Source organism: Salmo salar, chromosome ssa05 (assembly GCF_905237065.1).
Source record: "Salmo salar chromosome ssa05, Ssal_v3.1, whole genome shotgun sequence".
Classification (NCBI taxonomy): Eukaryota; Metazoa; Chordata; class Actinopteri; order Salmoniformes; family Salmonidae; genus Salmo; species Salmo salar.
The window spans coordinates 80,613,803-80,627,837 of record NC_059446.1 but is presented as its reverse complement, the minus strand read 5'-3'; the positions used below and the strand labels follow the sequence as shown (position 1 = coordinate 80,627,837).

Genomic DNA, 14,035 nt, shown 5'->3' with positions numbered 1-14,035 from the left:
TACTGCTGCTGCTACTACTGCTACTGCTACTATTGCTACTGCTACTGCTGATGCTGCTGCTACTACTACTACTACTACTGCTGCTACTACTACTGCTGCTACTACTGCTGCTACTACTGCTGCTACTGCTGCTGTTGCTACTGCTGCTGCTACTGCTGCTGCTGCTACTGCTGCTACTGCTACTGCTGCTACTACTACTACTGCTGCTGTTGCTACTGCTGCTACTACTACTACTACTGCTGCTGCTACTGCTGCTAATACTGCTACTACTGCTGCTACTACTGCTGCTGTTGCTACTGCTACTACTACTGCTACTACTACTACTACTACTACTACTACTACTACTACTACTGCTGCTACTACTACTACTACTACTACTACTACTACTGCTACTACTGCTACTACTGCTACTGCTACACAGTAGTATCTTAAGCTGTAACTAGTGCTATAGGTAGGAGGGTTCTCTACTCACCAGACGTTTGATGATGCGGAGCAGTAGTCTGTGTTGTTTAGGCTGGGTCTGGAGTTGCAGCACGTGGCTGAGGCTCTGGAGGTTCAGGGGGCTCAGGGAGTCAGGGCTGTCCCCTCCATACAGCTGCATCAGCAGGGACAGGCACTGACTGGTCTCCTCATACACCTCCACATCCTCACATGGCAGCTACATAACAGGGAACACACACAAAGACAACTGAATATTATTTAGATGTGCCGGGGCTACCAAAGATTTTCCAGGAATGGGGTGCTCATCTGGGATAGCTTTCTGCAATACTTCTACACAACAAAAGACCAGTAGTGTTAATTATGGTTACTGCTTTTATACAACTGTTCTATACAGCTTTACTGTACTTTATTTTCAGAAAATCTTTTGGTTTCTGCTCTTAGGGAAATGTGAACCTTGACTCCTGTAATGAGATAACACAATGTAAACCACTGTGACGTCATTAGATTGACTCATCATCACCTGGTCCTGTGTGTAATCTCCAAACTCCTTCCTGACAAACTACAGCCTAGCCAACAGCAGGCTAACTACAGGCTAGTCACCATCATGCTAACTACAGTAGTGGAGGCTGTGAGGGGAGGACGGCTCATAATAATGGCTGGAACGGAGTAGAATGGAGTGAATGGAATGGTAACAAATATATGAAAAACATGTTTTTGATACCATTCCATTTATTCCATTCCAGCCATTATTATGAGCTGTTCTCCCCTCAGCAGCTTTCACTGAACGACAGCCTAGCCACCAGCAGGCTAACGACAGCCTAGCCACCAGCAGGCTAACGACAGCCTAGCCACCAGCAGGCTAACGACAGCCTAGCCACCAGCAGGCTAACTACAGGCTAGCCACCAGCAAGCTAACTACAGGCTAGCCACCAGCAAGCTAACGACAGGCTAGCCACCAGCAGGCTAACGACAGGCTAGCCACCAGCAGGCTAACGACAGCCTAGCCACCAGCAGGCTAACTACAGCCTAGCCACCAGCAGGCTAACGACAGCTTAGCCACCAGCTGGCTAACTACAGCCAAGGCACCAGCAGGCTAACGACAGCCTGGCCACCAGCAGGCTAACGACAGCCTGGCCACCAGCAGGCTAACGACAGCCTGGCCACCAGCAGGCTAACGACAGCCTGGCCACCAGCAGGCTAACGACAGCCAAGCCACTAGCAGGCTAACTACAGCCTAGCCACTAGCATGCTAACTACAGCCTAGCCAACAGCAGGTTAAACGTTTTGGTATGGGACGTCATAATGACATCATATTCTGGTTGTAGAGACGTCTGGTCACTAAACAGTTGTCTAAAAACATACTTTTACAACCAGTGTACTATCAGACCACAACAACACAAGATTCTGAGGAACAGCCTCCATCAGCGGAGTCTAGAAAATAACCATTCCAAGAGGTGATAAACATCCCGCTTTAAATTTTCACTTCATTCTTTGGTTCAATCTAGTCTCAAACTGGATTTTGTTCCTTCATCATTTCCCTGTCATCATCATCTCTGTATTTCCCTTCTCTTCTTGTTGCCAGGTGTCAGATACCACTGATAGTGACAGGCTGCCATGACAGCGATGAGTGACATATCAATCAGTGGGAGAAATCTCCATTAACTCAGCTGTCTCGTCTTCCCTTCCCTCTTCATACTCTGCACTGAGTGTCTCTGTCCCAAATGGCACCCCATTCATTACATAGAGCCTGGTCAAAAGTAGTGCACTATAAAGGGAATAGGAATCCATTTGGGACACTCCCTTTGCCATGCTGCTATTCCATGGACAGCTCAGCCCATATTGGAGCTGAATAAGAGCCACGTCTCGGAAGGAGATTTAGAATGTATCCTGAGGCTGATAAAAATAACGCAGGTCTGTGCTGAAGGTACGTATGGGGGATTACTGTGATAGGCAGTTCCATAGTTTCTGTTACGTTTCTATATTTCTGTGTCAAACCGTACTGACTGACTGAGGAACCATCCATGGGAGGACTCTCTGTGCAACTAGGTGTAATAGTAGCCTGGTATCATGTCTGGTTGTGCTGTACAGCGAACTCCTATGATCATTATTTGGCAATAACAAACATATGAGTTGGCTATACAAAACAAACAGATGTGGGACCAGGCTAGGTATAGTGGCCCTGCCCTGATGAGAGTGCCTGCTGTGGACATTAGAGTCTAGGAGGCTAGGGAGCTAGGTTAGGTATAGTGGCCCTGCCCTGATGAGTGCCTGCTGTGGACATTAGAGGCTAGGAGGCTAGGGAGCTAGGTTAGGTATAGTGGTCCTGCCCTGATGAGTGCCTGCTGTGGACATTAGAGGCTAGGGGGTTAGACTAGGGAGCTAGGCTAGGAGGCTAGGGAGCTAGGTATAGTGGTCCTGCCCTGATGAGTGCCTGCTGTGGACATTAGAGGCTAGGGGGTTAGACTAGGGAGCTAGGCTAGGGAGCTAGACTAGAGGGCTAGGCTAGTGGGCTAGGCTAAGAGGCTAGGGAGCTATACTAGCAGGCTAGGCTAGGGAGCTAGGCTAGTGGGCTAGGCTAAGGGGCTAGGCTAGGGGGCTAGGGTAGGGGGCTTTGAAGCTTCATCAGCGAGTGAGAGAGACACTTTGGGTTATAAGCAATGGCCCTTCTATAGGAACCCATCACATCACTGTGACCTAGTAATGAAACTGAGCTCAGCTCAGGGCTTCTCCCTCCAGTCCCCACCCAGTCCTCTATTTCAGTAAAAGCTAAAAGCTAGGGGCGTAATCACTGGGGGTTTAGGCTCCTTTCACCGCTGATCCGTTGCTGCCCTCTTCCACTCAGCCTCAGTCCCATGGGGCTAAGGGGCCAGGGGCGCAGAGAGGGCCTAATCCTGCCCCTCTTTTGTACGCCGGCCGCCACTCAGCACGAGCCGAATGCCGAAATCCCAAACAATGATCCAGAAAGAACCCGCCCCCAGGTCTATCCCAAAAGGCCCGGCATTCGAAACTCCCTGCTCAAGCCAAACCCACCGCTGAAAGGCTCTTTAGTCTCACTGTGCAGTCTTGTGCTGATAGTATTGTTCAGATGCCAATACCAAGTCAAAACAGACAAGAGTTAACACCTGTTCAGCAGGCTTTACATCAATATCCTGTTTACTCAACAGTGGTAGTAGATGCATCTAAAGAAGGATAAGAAATAACATGCAATGAATCCAATGCATGAAATCAAAGCTATTAAAGTGGGCTGAAAGAGGAGAGGGGAGCAACTAGTGGACTGACGTGTGGCAGTGCTGCCCTCTAATGCTGCCCTCGAAGTTCTGCTGCCCTCAGAGTACTGCTGCTGCTGCCCTCAGAGTGCTGCTGCTGCTGCTCTCAGAGTACTGCTGCTGCTGCCCTCAGAGTACTGCTGCTGCTGCCCTCAGAGTACTGCTGCTGCTGCCCTCAGAGTACTGCTGCTGCTGCCCTCAGAGTACTGCTGCTGCTGTCCTCAGAGTGCTGCTGCTGTCCCCAGAGTGCTGCTGCTGCTGCCCTCAGAGTGCTGTCCTCAGAGTGTTGCTGCTGCTGCCCTCAGAGTGTTGCTGCTGCTGCCCTCAGAGTGTTGCTGCTGCTGCCCTCAGAGTGTTGCTGCTGCTGCCCTCAGAGTACTGCTGCTGCGCTCAGAATGCTGCTGCTGCCCTCAGAGTGCTGCTGCTGTCCTCAGAGTACTGCTGCTGCTGTCCTCAGAGTACTGCTGCTGCTGTCCTCAGAGTGCTGCTGCTGTCCTCAGAGTGCTGCTGCTGCCCTGAGTGCTGCTGCTGCTGCCCTTAGAGTGCTGCTGCTGCTGCTGCCCTCAGAGTACTGCTGCTGCCCTCAGAGTGCTGCTGCTGCTGTCCTCAGAGTGTTGCTGCTGCTGCCCTCAGAGTACTGCTGTTGCTGCCCTCAGAGTGCTGCTGCTGCCCTCAGAATACTGCTGCTGCTGTCCTCAGAGTGCTGCTGCTGCTGCCCTCAGAGTACTGCTGCTGCCCTCAGAGTACTGCTGCTGCTGCCCTCAGAGTGCTGCTGCCCTCAGAGTACTGCTGCTGCTGCTGCCCTCAGAGTGCTGCTGCTGCTCTCAGAATACTGCTGCTGCTGCCCTCAGAGTACTGCTGCTGCTGCCCTCAGAGTACTGCTGCTGCTGTCCTCAGAGTGCTACTGCTGTCCTCAGAGTGCTACTGCTGCTGCCCTCAGAGTACTGCTGCCCTCAGAGTACTGCTGCTGCTCTCAAATGCTGCCCCCATCATGACATAACATACTTCCCCTCCCTTAAACAAATGTATTAATTTACTCACCCACTCATCCTTGTACACACACAGATGCAAACACACACAAACTCTCCCAGCCATACTCCAGTTCTTTGTCAGTGAGTAACATTGAGAGGGATCCTGAGGTGTATTTACTAGGACACCTGCCTGTGTTGTTGAAGTCTGCATTTAACATGTGTTCAATAAGGCCTCTCTCTGCCTCACAACACATACAGTGAGGGAAAAAAGTATTTGATCCCCTGCTGATTTTGAACGTTTGACCACTGACAAAGAAATGATCAGTCTATAATTTTAATGGTAGGTTTATTTGAACAGTGAGAGACAGAATAACAACAAAAAAATCCAGAAAAAGCATGTCAAAAATGTTATAAATTGATTTGCATTGTAATGAGGGAAATAAGTATTTGACCCCTCTGCAAAACATGACTTAGTACTTGGTGGCAAAACCCTTGTTGGCAATCACAGAGGTCAGACGTTTCTTGTAGTTGGTCACCAGGTTTGCACACATCTCAGGAGGGATTTTGTCCCACTCCTCTTTGCAGATTTCTCCAAGTCATTAAGGTTTCGAGGCTGACGTTTGGCAACTCGAAACCTTCAGCTCCCTCCACAGATTTTCTATGGGATTAAGGTCTGGAGACTGGCTAGGCCACTCCAGGACCTTAATGTGCTTCTTCTTGAGCCACTCCTTTGTTGCCTTGGCCGTGTGTTTTGGGTCATTGTCATGCTGGAATACCCATCCACGACCCATTTTCAATGCCCTGGCTGAGGGAAGGAGGTTCTCACCCAAGATTTGACGGTACATGGCCCCGTCCATCGTCCCTTTGATGCGGTGAAGTTGTCCTGTCCCCTTAGCAGAAAAACACCCCCAAAGCATAATGTTTCCACCTCCATGTTTGACGGTGGGGATGGTTTTCTTGGGGTCATAGGCAGCATTCCTCCTCCAAACATGACGAGTTGAGTTGATGCCAAAGAGCTCCATTTTGGTCTCATCGGACCACAACACTTTCACCCAGTTGTCCTCTGAATCATTCAGATGTTCATTGGAAAACTTCAGACGGGCATGTATATGTGCTTTCTTGAGCAGGGGGACCTTGCGAGCGCTACAGGATTTCAGTCCTTCACGGCGCAGTGTGTTACCAATTGTTTTCTTGGTGACTATGGTCCCAGCTGCCTTGAGATCATTGACAAGATCCTCCCGTGTAGTTCTGGGCTGATTCCTCACCGTTCTCATGATCATTGCAACTCCACGAGGTGAGATCTTGCATGGAGCCCCAGGCCGAAGGAGATTGACAGTTCTTTTGTGTTTCTTCCATTTGCGAATAATCGCACCAACTGTTGTCACCTTCTCACCAAGCTGCTTGGCGATGGTCTTGTAGCCCATTCCAGCCTTGTGTAGGTCTACAATCTTGTCCCTGACATCCTTGGAGAGCTCTTTGGTCTTGGCCATGGTGGAGAGTTTGGAATCTGATTGATTGATTGCTTCTGTGGACAGGTATCTTTTATACAGGTAACAAGCTGAGATTAGGAGCCCTCCCTTTAAGAGTGTGCTCCTAATCTCATCTCGTTACCTGTATAAAAGACACCTGGGAGCCAGAAATCTTTCTGATTGAGAGGGGGTCAAATACTTATTTCCCTCATTAAAATGCAAATCAATTTATAACATTTTTAACATGCGTTTTTCTGTATTTTTTTGTTGTTATTCTGTCTCTCACTGTTCAAATAAACCTACCATTGAAATTATAGACTGATCATTTACTTGTCAGTGGTCAAACGTACAAAATCAGCAGGGGATCAAATACTTTTTTCCCTCACTGTAGGTCTTCTTGATGCACTGTGTTGGTGAAGGGCTAGATTTATTCAGGAACATTCTTCATTATGCGGTGCAAATGTTCATTTACAGCCGCTGTAAAACTGCATATTATCAGGCACAGAGTTTGGGAGCTCATGCTAAATTGTATGCATTTGCATAAATTCCCATAAAATCCTTTGCTATCGCTGTAAAAAGAGGCAGGGTTATATCAGCAGTATAACACTGATTAGAGGTTTGGTTGTCTCCTTCCATGGCTGTTTTTAGTGTGCAATCTGTTTGTGACAGACCACAAGTGGAGGCCACCGAGAGAGCAGGTTTGTGTTTCAGACCCTGTTGTGACACACTCTGTTCAGCCCCCCCCCCCCCCATAATGACACAATATACTCCCCCTCCCCATAACAAATGTATTCATTTACACACACACAAACACACAAACAAAGCCCCAGTCAAACAGAAGCCTGTTCAGACAGAGGTTGAGTGTGGTTCAACTGCAGGTCGCTGACTTCCAGGCAGGCACATTGTCATGCTCTCAGCTCACTGTTTTTATGCAGAAATATGTTGACACAAGGCTAGCAGTCTGGCTACTGGTGTACTGAGTGGTGGTGGTGGTAGTGATTGTGGTGGAGGGAGGTGGGTGCAGCCAGCCAGGCAGGCAGAGGGCTGGTAGATTGAGTCACTCCCCTGCAGCTCAGAGGGACAGCTTGGCTGGGGCTGAGACTGGGGCTGTGGAGGTGGATGAAGCCTGGGCCTGGGTACAGGCTGTCTGCGTGTGTGTGTGTCTGTGGCCAAGGGTAAACACAGAGTGGGCTCCATGCAGCACCACGGGGCGTGCTGGCATAAAGCGTTTAAAAGGCCCTCCCAGTGGGTCTGTTCTCCTATGCCATCTGTGTGATTTACATGGCCAGAGGGGAGGCTTGCAGAGTGTTCCTATGTGTGTGTGTGTTCACTCAGTTCACTCACTCAGAAATACCAACTGAGAGTATGGTGGACCAGAGGTACTCTGGGGGGGGATGCAATATGGTGTGTGTGTGTGTGTGTGTGTGTGTGTGTGTGTACGTGTGTGTGTGTGTGTACTGTGTAGGAGTGTGGCGCTACCATGTGCAACAGATACAACTTGTCCACTGGAAGTCGTCAATCATTCAAGCCCCTGGTACTTTATGCAATTGAGTTACCTTCTCCTTACATCAAGGCCAAAGTTAGCAGTGAATGAGAAATAATTTTGAGAAATACGAAGGCCGGCGAAAATCCCAAATGCTTTTAAAAAAAAAGCCTATTTCACAGTGGAATGATGGGGCTAATAATAAAATGAAGTATGTAACGTAATATCTACCCAATAACCCCAACTCTTCATTTTAAAACGCAGGAGCCATCTTTCTCTGGCTCTGTCATCATTATTCATCAATCTATTTCTATAGATTCTCATATCACAGCACCAGCAGAAACCATTAAACCACAATGGGTTGTCCATTATTGATGATGCGTTCAGAATCCACTCAGTTTATGATGTTGTATCAGCAACAGGTCAAGTTTTCAGGGGCTTGGTCAAAAGGCATGACTGACAATGAAAATGTTGTTTAATATTTGAATGTTTCAAATTATTTATTTCAAGCTGACTATTTTATGTTTTATCATAAGACTAGCTACACTCAATTAGAATGGAAATGGATAAATCACATCAAAAATACACTGGGAATGGATCATTATTATTTCCTAACATATTTGCGTCATGTTGAATAATACTGGCAAAGATGGACCAGCATTTACATGGCAGTGGCTATCAGTATCTTCCAAACCCCTTGATCTGAGGGCTTTATATACACTGTACTGTTTTTAAACTGTAATAATCACACATACAGTACTAACAAGCAGACAGACAGGTACAGGTAGACAGGTACACGCAGACAGACAGACAGACAGACAGACAGACAGACAGACAGACAGACAGACAGACAGACAGACAGACAGACAGACAGACAGACAGACAGCATGTCTTACCATCTGAATGAGCAGGGATGTGAGTTGTGTCAGAGGTTTGTTGATGAGCAGGAGGTCCTCTGCAGCCTGGGTCTCTCCCTGGGACTCAGCTCCCTGTAGTACGCACACACACAGAGAGAGAGAGATCAGTTGACTGCCTTCAGATCAGAACTGTTGATTGACAACACTATGTTATTGTTTTCGTCTCAGCAGTAAAGAAAATGAGGAATCAATACTGTAGGAAAGAGGTAAAACAGAGAGATGAGTGAAGGGTGTTCAGACAGACGGACAGACGGACAGGCACACACAGGAAGCACTGTGTTGAGCTAGGTTTCATCGCATCTGCTAAATAATGGCTGAGGTCTGAGATGAACCAAGTGCAAGTCTTGTCCTGGGTAGAACAGTATTACTAGTCCTGTTGGACAGCTGTAGCAGTGTTGTTTATGTTAGTACAGTAGAACAGTATTACTAGTCCTGTTAGACAGCTGTAGCAGTGTTGTTTATGTTAGTTCAGTAGAACAGTATTACTAGTCCTGTTAGACAGCTGTAGCAGTGTTGTTTATGTTAGTACAGTAGAACAGTATTACTAGTCCTGTTGGACGGCTGTAACAGTGTTGTTTATGTTAGTTCAGTAGAACAGTATTACTAGTCCTGTTGGACGGCTGTAACAGTGTTGTTTATGTTAGTTCAGTAGAACAGTATTACTAGTCCTGTTAGACAGCTGTAGCAGTGTTGTTTATGTTAGTACAGTAGAACAGTATTACTAGTCCTGTTGGACAGCTGTAACAGTGTTGTTTATGTTAGTACAGTAGAACAGTATCACTAGTCCTGTTAGACAGCCGTAACAGTGTTGTTTAGGTTAGTACAGTATAACAGTATTACTAGTCCTGTTGGACGGCTGTAACAGTGTTTATGTTAGTTCAGTAGAACAGTATCACTAGTCCTGTTAGACAGCTGTAACAGTGTTGTTTAGGTTAGTACAGTAGAACAGCATTACTAGTCCTGTTAGACAGCTGTAACAGTGTTGTTTAGGTTAGTACAGTAGAACAGTATTACTAGTCCTGTTGGACGGCTGTAGCAGTGTTGTTTAGGTTAGTACAGTAGAACAGTATTATTAGTCCTGTTGGACAGCTGTAGCAGTGTTGTTTAGGTTAGTACAGTAGAACAGTATTACTAGTCCTGTTGGACAGCTGTAACAGTGTTGTTTATGTTAGTACAGTAGAACAGTATTACTAGTCCTGTTGGACGGCTGTAGCAGTGTTGTTTAGGTTAGTACAGTAGAACAGTATTACTAGACCTGTTGGACAGCTGTAACAGTGTTGTTTATGTTAGTACAGTAGAACAGTATTACTAGTCCTGTTGGACAGCTGTAACAGTGTTGTTTATGTTAGTACAGTAGAACAGTATTACTAGTCCTGTTGGACAGCTGAAACAGTGTTTATTTTAGTACAGTAGAACAGTATTACTAGTCCTGTTGAACGGCTGTAACAGTGTTGTTACGGTTAGTACAGTAGAACAGTATCACTAGTCCTGTTGGACAGCTGTAACAGTGTTGTTTATGTTAGTACAGTAGAACAGTATTACTAGTCCTGTTGGACAGCTGTAACAGTGTTGTTTAGGTTAGTACAGTAGAACAGTATTACTAGTCCTGTTGGACGGCTGTAACAGTGTTGTTTATGTTAGTACAGTAGAACAGTATTACTTGTCCTGTTGGACGGCTGTAGCAGTGTTGTTTAGGTTAGTTCAGTAGAACAGTATTACTAGTCCTGTTGGACGGCTGTAACAGTGTTGTTTAGGTTAGTACAGTAGAACAGTATTACCAGTCCTGTTGGACGGCTGTAACAGTGTTGTTTATGTTAGTACAGTAGAACAGTATTACTAGTCCTGTTGGACGGCTGTAACAGTGTTGTTTAGGTTAGTACAGTAGAACAGTATTACTAGTCCTGTTGGACGGCTGTAGCAGTGTTATTTATGTTAGTACAGTAGAACAGTATTACTAGTCCTGTTGGACGGCCGTAACAGTGTTGTTTATGTTGGTACAGTAGAACAGTATTACTAGTCCTGTTGGACAGCTGTAACAGTGTTGTTTATGTTAGTACAGTAGAACAGTATTACTAGTCCTGTTGGACAGCTGTAACAGTGTTTATGTTAGTACAGTAGAACAGTATTACTAGTCCTGTTGGATGGCTGTAACAGTGTTGTTACGGTTAGTACAGTAGAACAGTATCACTAGTCCTGTTGGACAGCTGTAACAGTGTTGTTTATGTTAGTACAGTAGAACAGTATTAATAGTCCTGTTGGACAGCTGTAACAGTGTTGTTTAGGTTAGTACAGTAGAACAGTATTACTAGTCCTGTTGGACGGCTGTAACAGTGTTGTTTAGGTTAGTACAGTAGAACAGTATTACTAGTCCTGTTACACAGCTGTAACAGTGTTGTTTAGGTTAGTACAGTAGAACAGTATTACTAGTCCTGTTGGACGGCTGTAACAGTGTTGTTTATGTTAGTACAGTAGAACAGTATTACTAGTCCTGTTGGACGGCTGTAGCAGTGTTGTTTAGGTTAGTACAGTAGAACAGTATTACCAGTCCTGTTGGACAGCTGTAGCAGTGTTGTTTATGTTAGTACAGTAGAACAGTATTACTAGTCCTGTTGGACGGCTGTAACAGTGTTGTTTAGGTTAGTACAGTAGAACATTATTACGAGTCCTGTTGGACAGCTGTAACAGTGTTGTTTAGGTTAGTACAGTAGACAGTATTACTAGTCCTGTTAGACGGCTGTAACAGTGTTGTTTAGGTTAGTACAGTAGAACAGTATTACTAGTCCTGTTAGACGGCTGTAACAGTGTTGTTTAGGTTGGTACAGTAGAACAGTATTACTAGTCCTGTTAGACGGCTGTAACAGTGTTGTTTATGTTAGTACAGTAGAACAGTATTACTAGTCCTGTTGGACAGCTGTAGCAGTGTTGTTTAGGTTAGTACAGTAGAACAGTATTACTAGTCCTGTTAGACAGCTGTAACAGTGTTGTTTAGGTTAGTACAGTAGAACAGTATTACTAGTCCTGTTAGACAGCTGTAACAGTGTTGTTTATGTTAGTACAGTAGAACAGTATTACTAGTCCTGTTAGACAGCTGTAGCAGTGTTGTTCAGGTTAGTACAGTAGAACAGTATTACTAGACCTGTTGGACAGCTGTAGCAGTGTTGTTCAGGTTAGTACAGTAGAACAGTATTACTAGTCCTGTTGGACAGCTGTAACAGTGTTGTTTATGTTAGTACAGTAGAACAGTATTACTAGTCCTGTTAGACGGCTGTAACAGTGTTGTTTAGGTTAGTACAGTAGAACAGTATTACTAGTCCTGTTAGACAGCTGTAGCAGTGTTGTTTATGTTAGTACAGTAGAACAGTATTACTAGTCCTGTTGGACAGCTGTAACAGTGTTGTTTAGGTTAGTACAGTAGAACAGTATTACTAGTCCTGTTAGACGGCTGTAGCAGTGTTGTTTATGTTAGTACAGTAGAACAGTATTACTAGTCCTGTTAGATGGCTGTAACAGTGTTGTTTATGTTAGTACAGTAGAACAGTATTACTAGTCCTGTTGGACAGCTGTAACAGTGTTGTTTAGGTTAGTACAGTAGAACACTATTACTAGTCCTGTTGGACGGCTGTAGCAGTGTTGTTTAGGTTAGTAAAGTAGAACAGTATTACTAGTCCTGTTGGACAGCTGTAACAGTGTTGTTTATGTTAGTACAGTAGAACAGTATTACTAGTCCTGTTAGACGGCTGTAACAGTGTTGTTTATGTTAGTACAGTAGAACAGTATTACTAGTCCTGTTGGACAGCTGTAGCAGTGTTGTTTAGGTTAGTACAGTAGAACAGTATTACTAGTCATGTTAGACAGCTGTAACAGTGTTGTTCAGGTTAGTACAGTAGAACAGTATTACTAGTCCTGTTGGACGGCTGTTGCAGTGTTGTTTAGGTTAGTACAGTAGAACAGTACTACTAGTCCTGTTGGACAGCTGTAACAGTGTTTAGGTTAGTACAGTAGAACAGTATTACTAGTCCTGTTAGACGGCTGTAACAGTGTTGTTTATGTTAGTACAGTAGAACAGTATTACTAGTCCTGTTGGACAGCTGTAGCAGTGTTGTTTAGGTTAGTACAGTAGAACAGTATTACTAGTCCTGTTAGACAGCTGTAACAGTGTTGTTTAGGTTAGTACAGTAGAACAGTATTACTAGTCCTGTTGGACAGCTGTAACAGTGTTGTTTAGGTTAGTACAGTAGAACAGTATTACTAGTCCTGTTAGACAGCTGTAACAGTGTTGTTTATGTTAGTACAGTAGAACAGTATTACTAGTCCTGTTGGACGGCTGTAACAGTGTTGTTTAGGTTAGTACAGTAGAACAGTATTACTAGTCTTGTTGGACGGCTGTAACAGTGTTGTTTAGGTTAGTACAGTTAGTACAGTATTACTAGTCCTGTTAGACAGCTGTAACAGTGTTGTTTATGTTAGTACAGTAGAACAGTATTACTAGTCCTGTTAGACAGCTGTAACAGTGTTGTTCAGGTTAGTACAGTAGAACAGTATTACTAGTCCTGTTGGACAGCTGTAACAGTGTTGTTCAGGTTAGTACAGTAGAACAGTATTACTAGTCCTGTTGGACAGCTGTAACAGTGTTGTTTAGGTTAGTACAGTAGAACAGTATTACTAGTCCTGTTAGACAGCTGTAGCAGTGTTGTTTATGTTAGTACAGTAGAACAGTATTACTAGTCCTGTTGGACAGCTGTAACAGTGTTGTTTAGGTTAGTACAGTAGAACAGTATTACTAGTCCTGTTAGACGGCTGTAGCAGTGTTGTTTATGTTAGTACAGTAGAACAGTATTACTAGTCCTGTTAGATGGCTGTAACAGTGTTGTTTATGTTAGTACAGTAGAACAGTATTACTAGTCCTGTTGGACAGCTGTAACAGTGTTGTTTAGGTTAGTACAGTAGAACACTATTACTAGTCCTGTTGGACGGCTGTAGCAGTGTTGTTTAGGTTAGTAAAGTAGAACAGTATTACTAGTCCTGTTGGACAGCTGTAACAGTGTTGTTTATGTTAGTACAGTAGAACAGTATTACTAGTCCTGTTAGACGGCTGTAACAGTGTTGTTTATGTTAGTACAGTAGAACAGTATTACTAGTCCTGTTGGACAGCTGTAGCAGTGTTGTTTAGGTTAGTACAGTAGAACAGTATTACTAGTCATGTTAGACGGCTGTAACAGTGTTGTTCAGGTTAGTACAGTAGAACAGTATTACTAGTCCTGTTGGACGGCTGTTGCAGTGTTGTTTAGGTTAGTACAGTAGAACAGTACTACTAGTCCTGTTGGACAGCTGTAACAGTGTTTAGGTTAGTACAGTAGAACAGTATTACTAGTCCTGTTAGACGGCTGTAGCAGTGTTGTTTAGGTTAGTACAGTAGAACAGTATTACTAGTCCTGTTGGACAGCTGTAGCAGTGTTGTTTAGGTTAGTACAGTAGAACAGTATTACTA

General features: G+C 44.8%; 1 protein-coding gene across 1 annotated transcript in view; it reads right to left on the bottom strand.

The window, feature by feature from the left end:
• Positions 1 to 14,035, bottom strand: part of LOC106605905 (serine/threonine-protein kinase ULK4) — a 285,759-nt gene that overhangs the window by 45,407 nt on the left and 226,317 nt on the right. Inside the window, exons 34-35 of the mRNA XM_045719099.1 lie at positions 8,527 to 8,619; positions 473 to 658 (exon numbers count right to left, since the gene is read on the bottom strand). Of these exons, the coding sequence (XP_045575055.1) occupies positions 473 to 658; positions 8,527 to 8,619 (279 nt within the window). The remainder of the gene's footprint in view (positions 1 to 472; positions 659 to 8,526; positions 8,620 to 14,035) is intronic.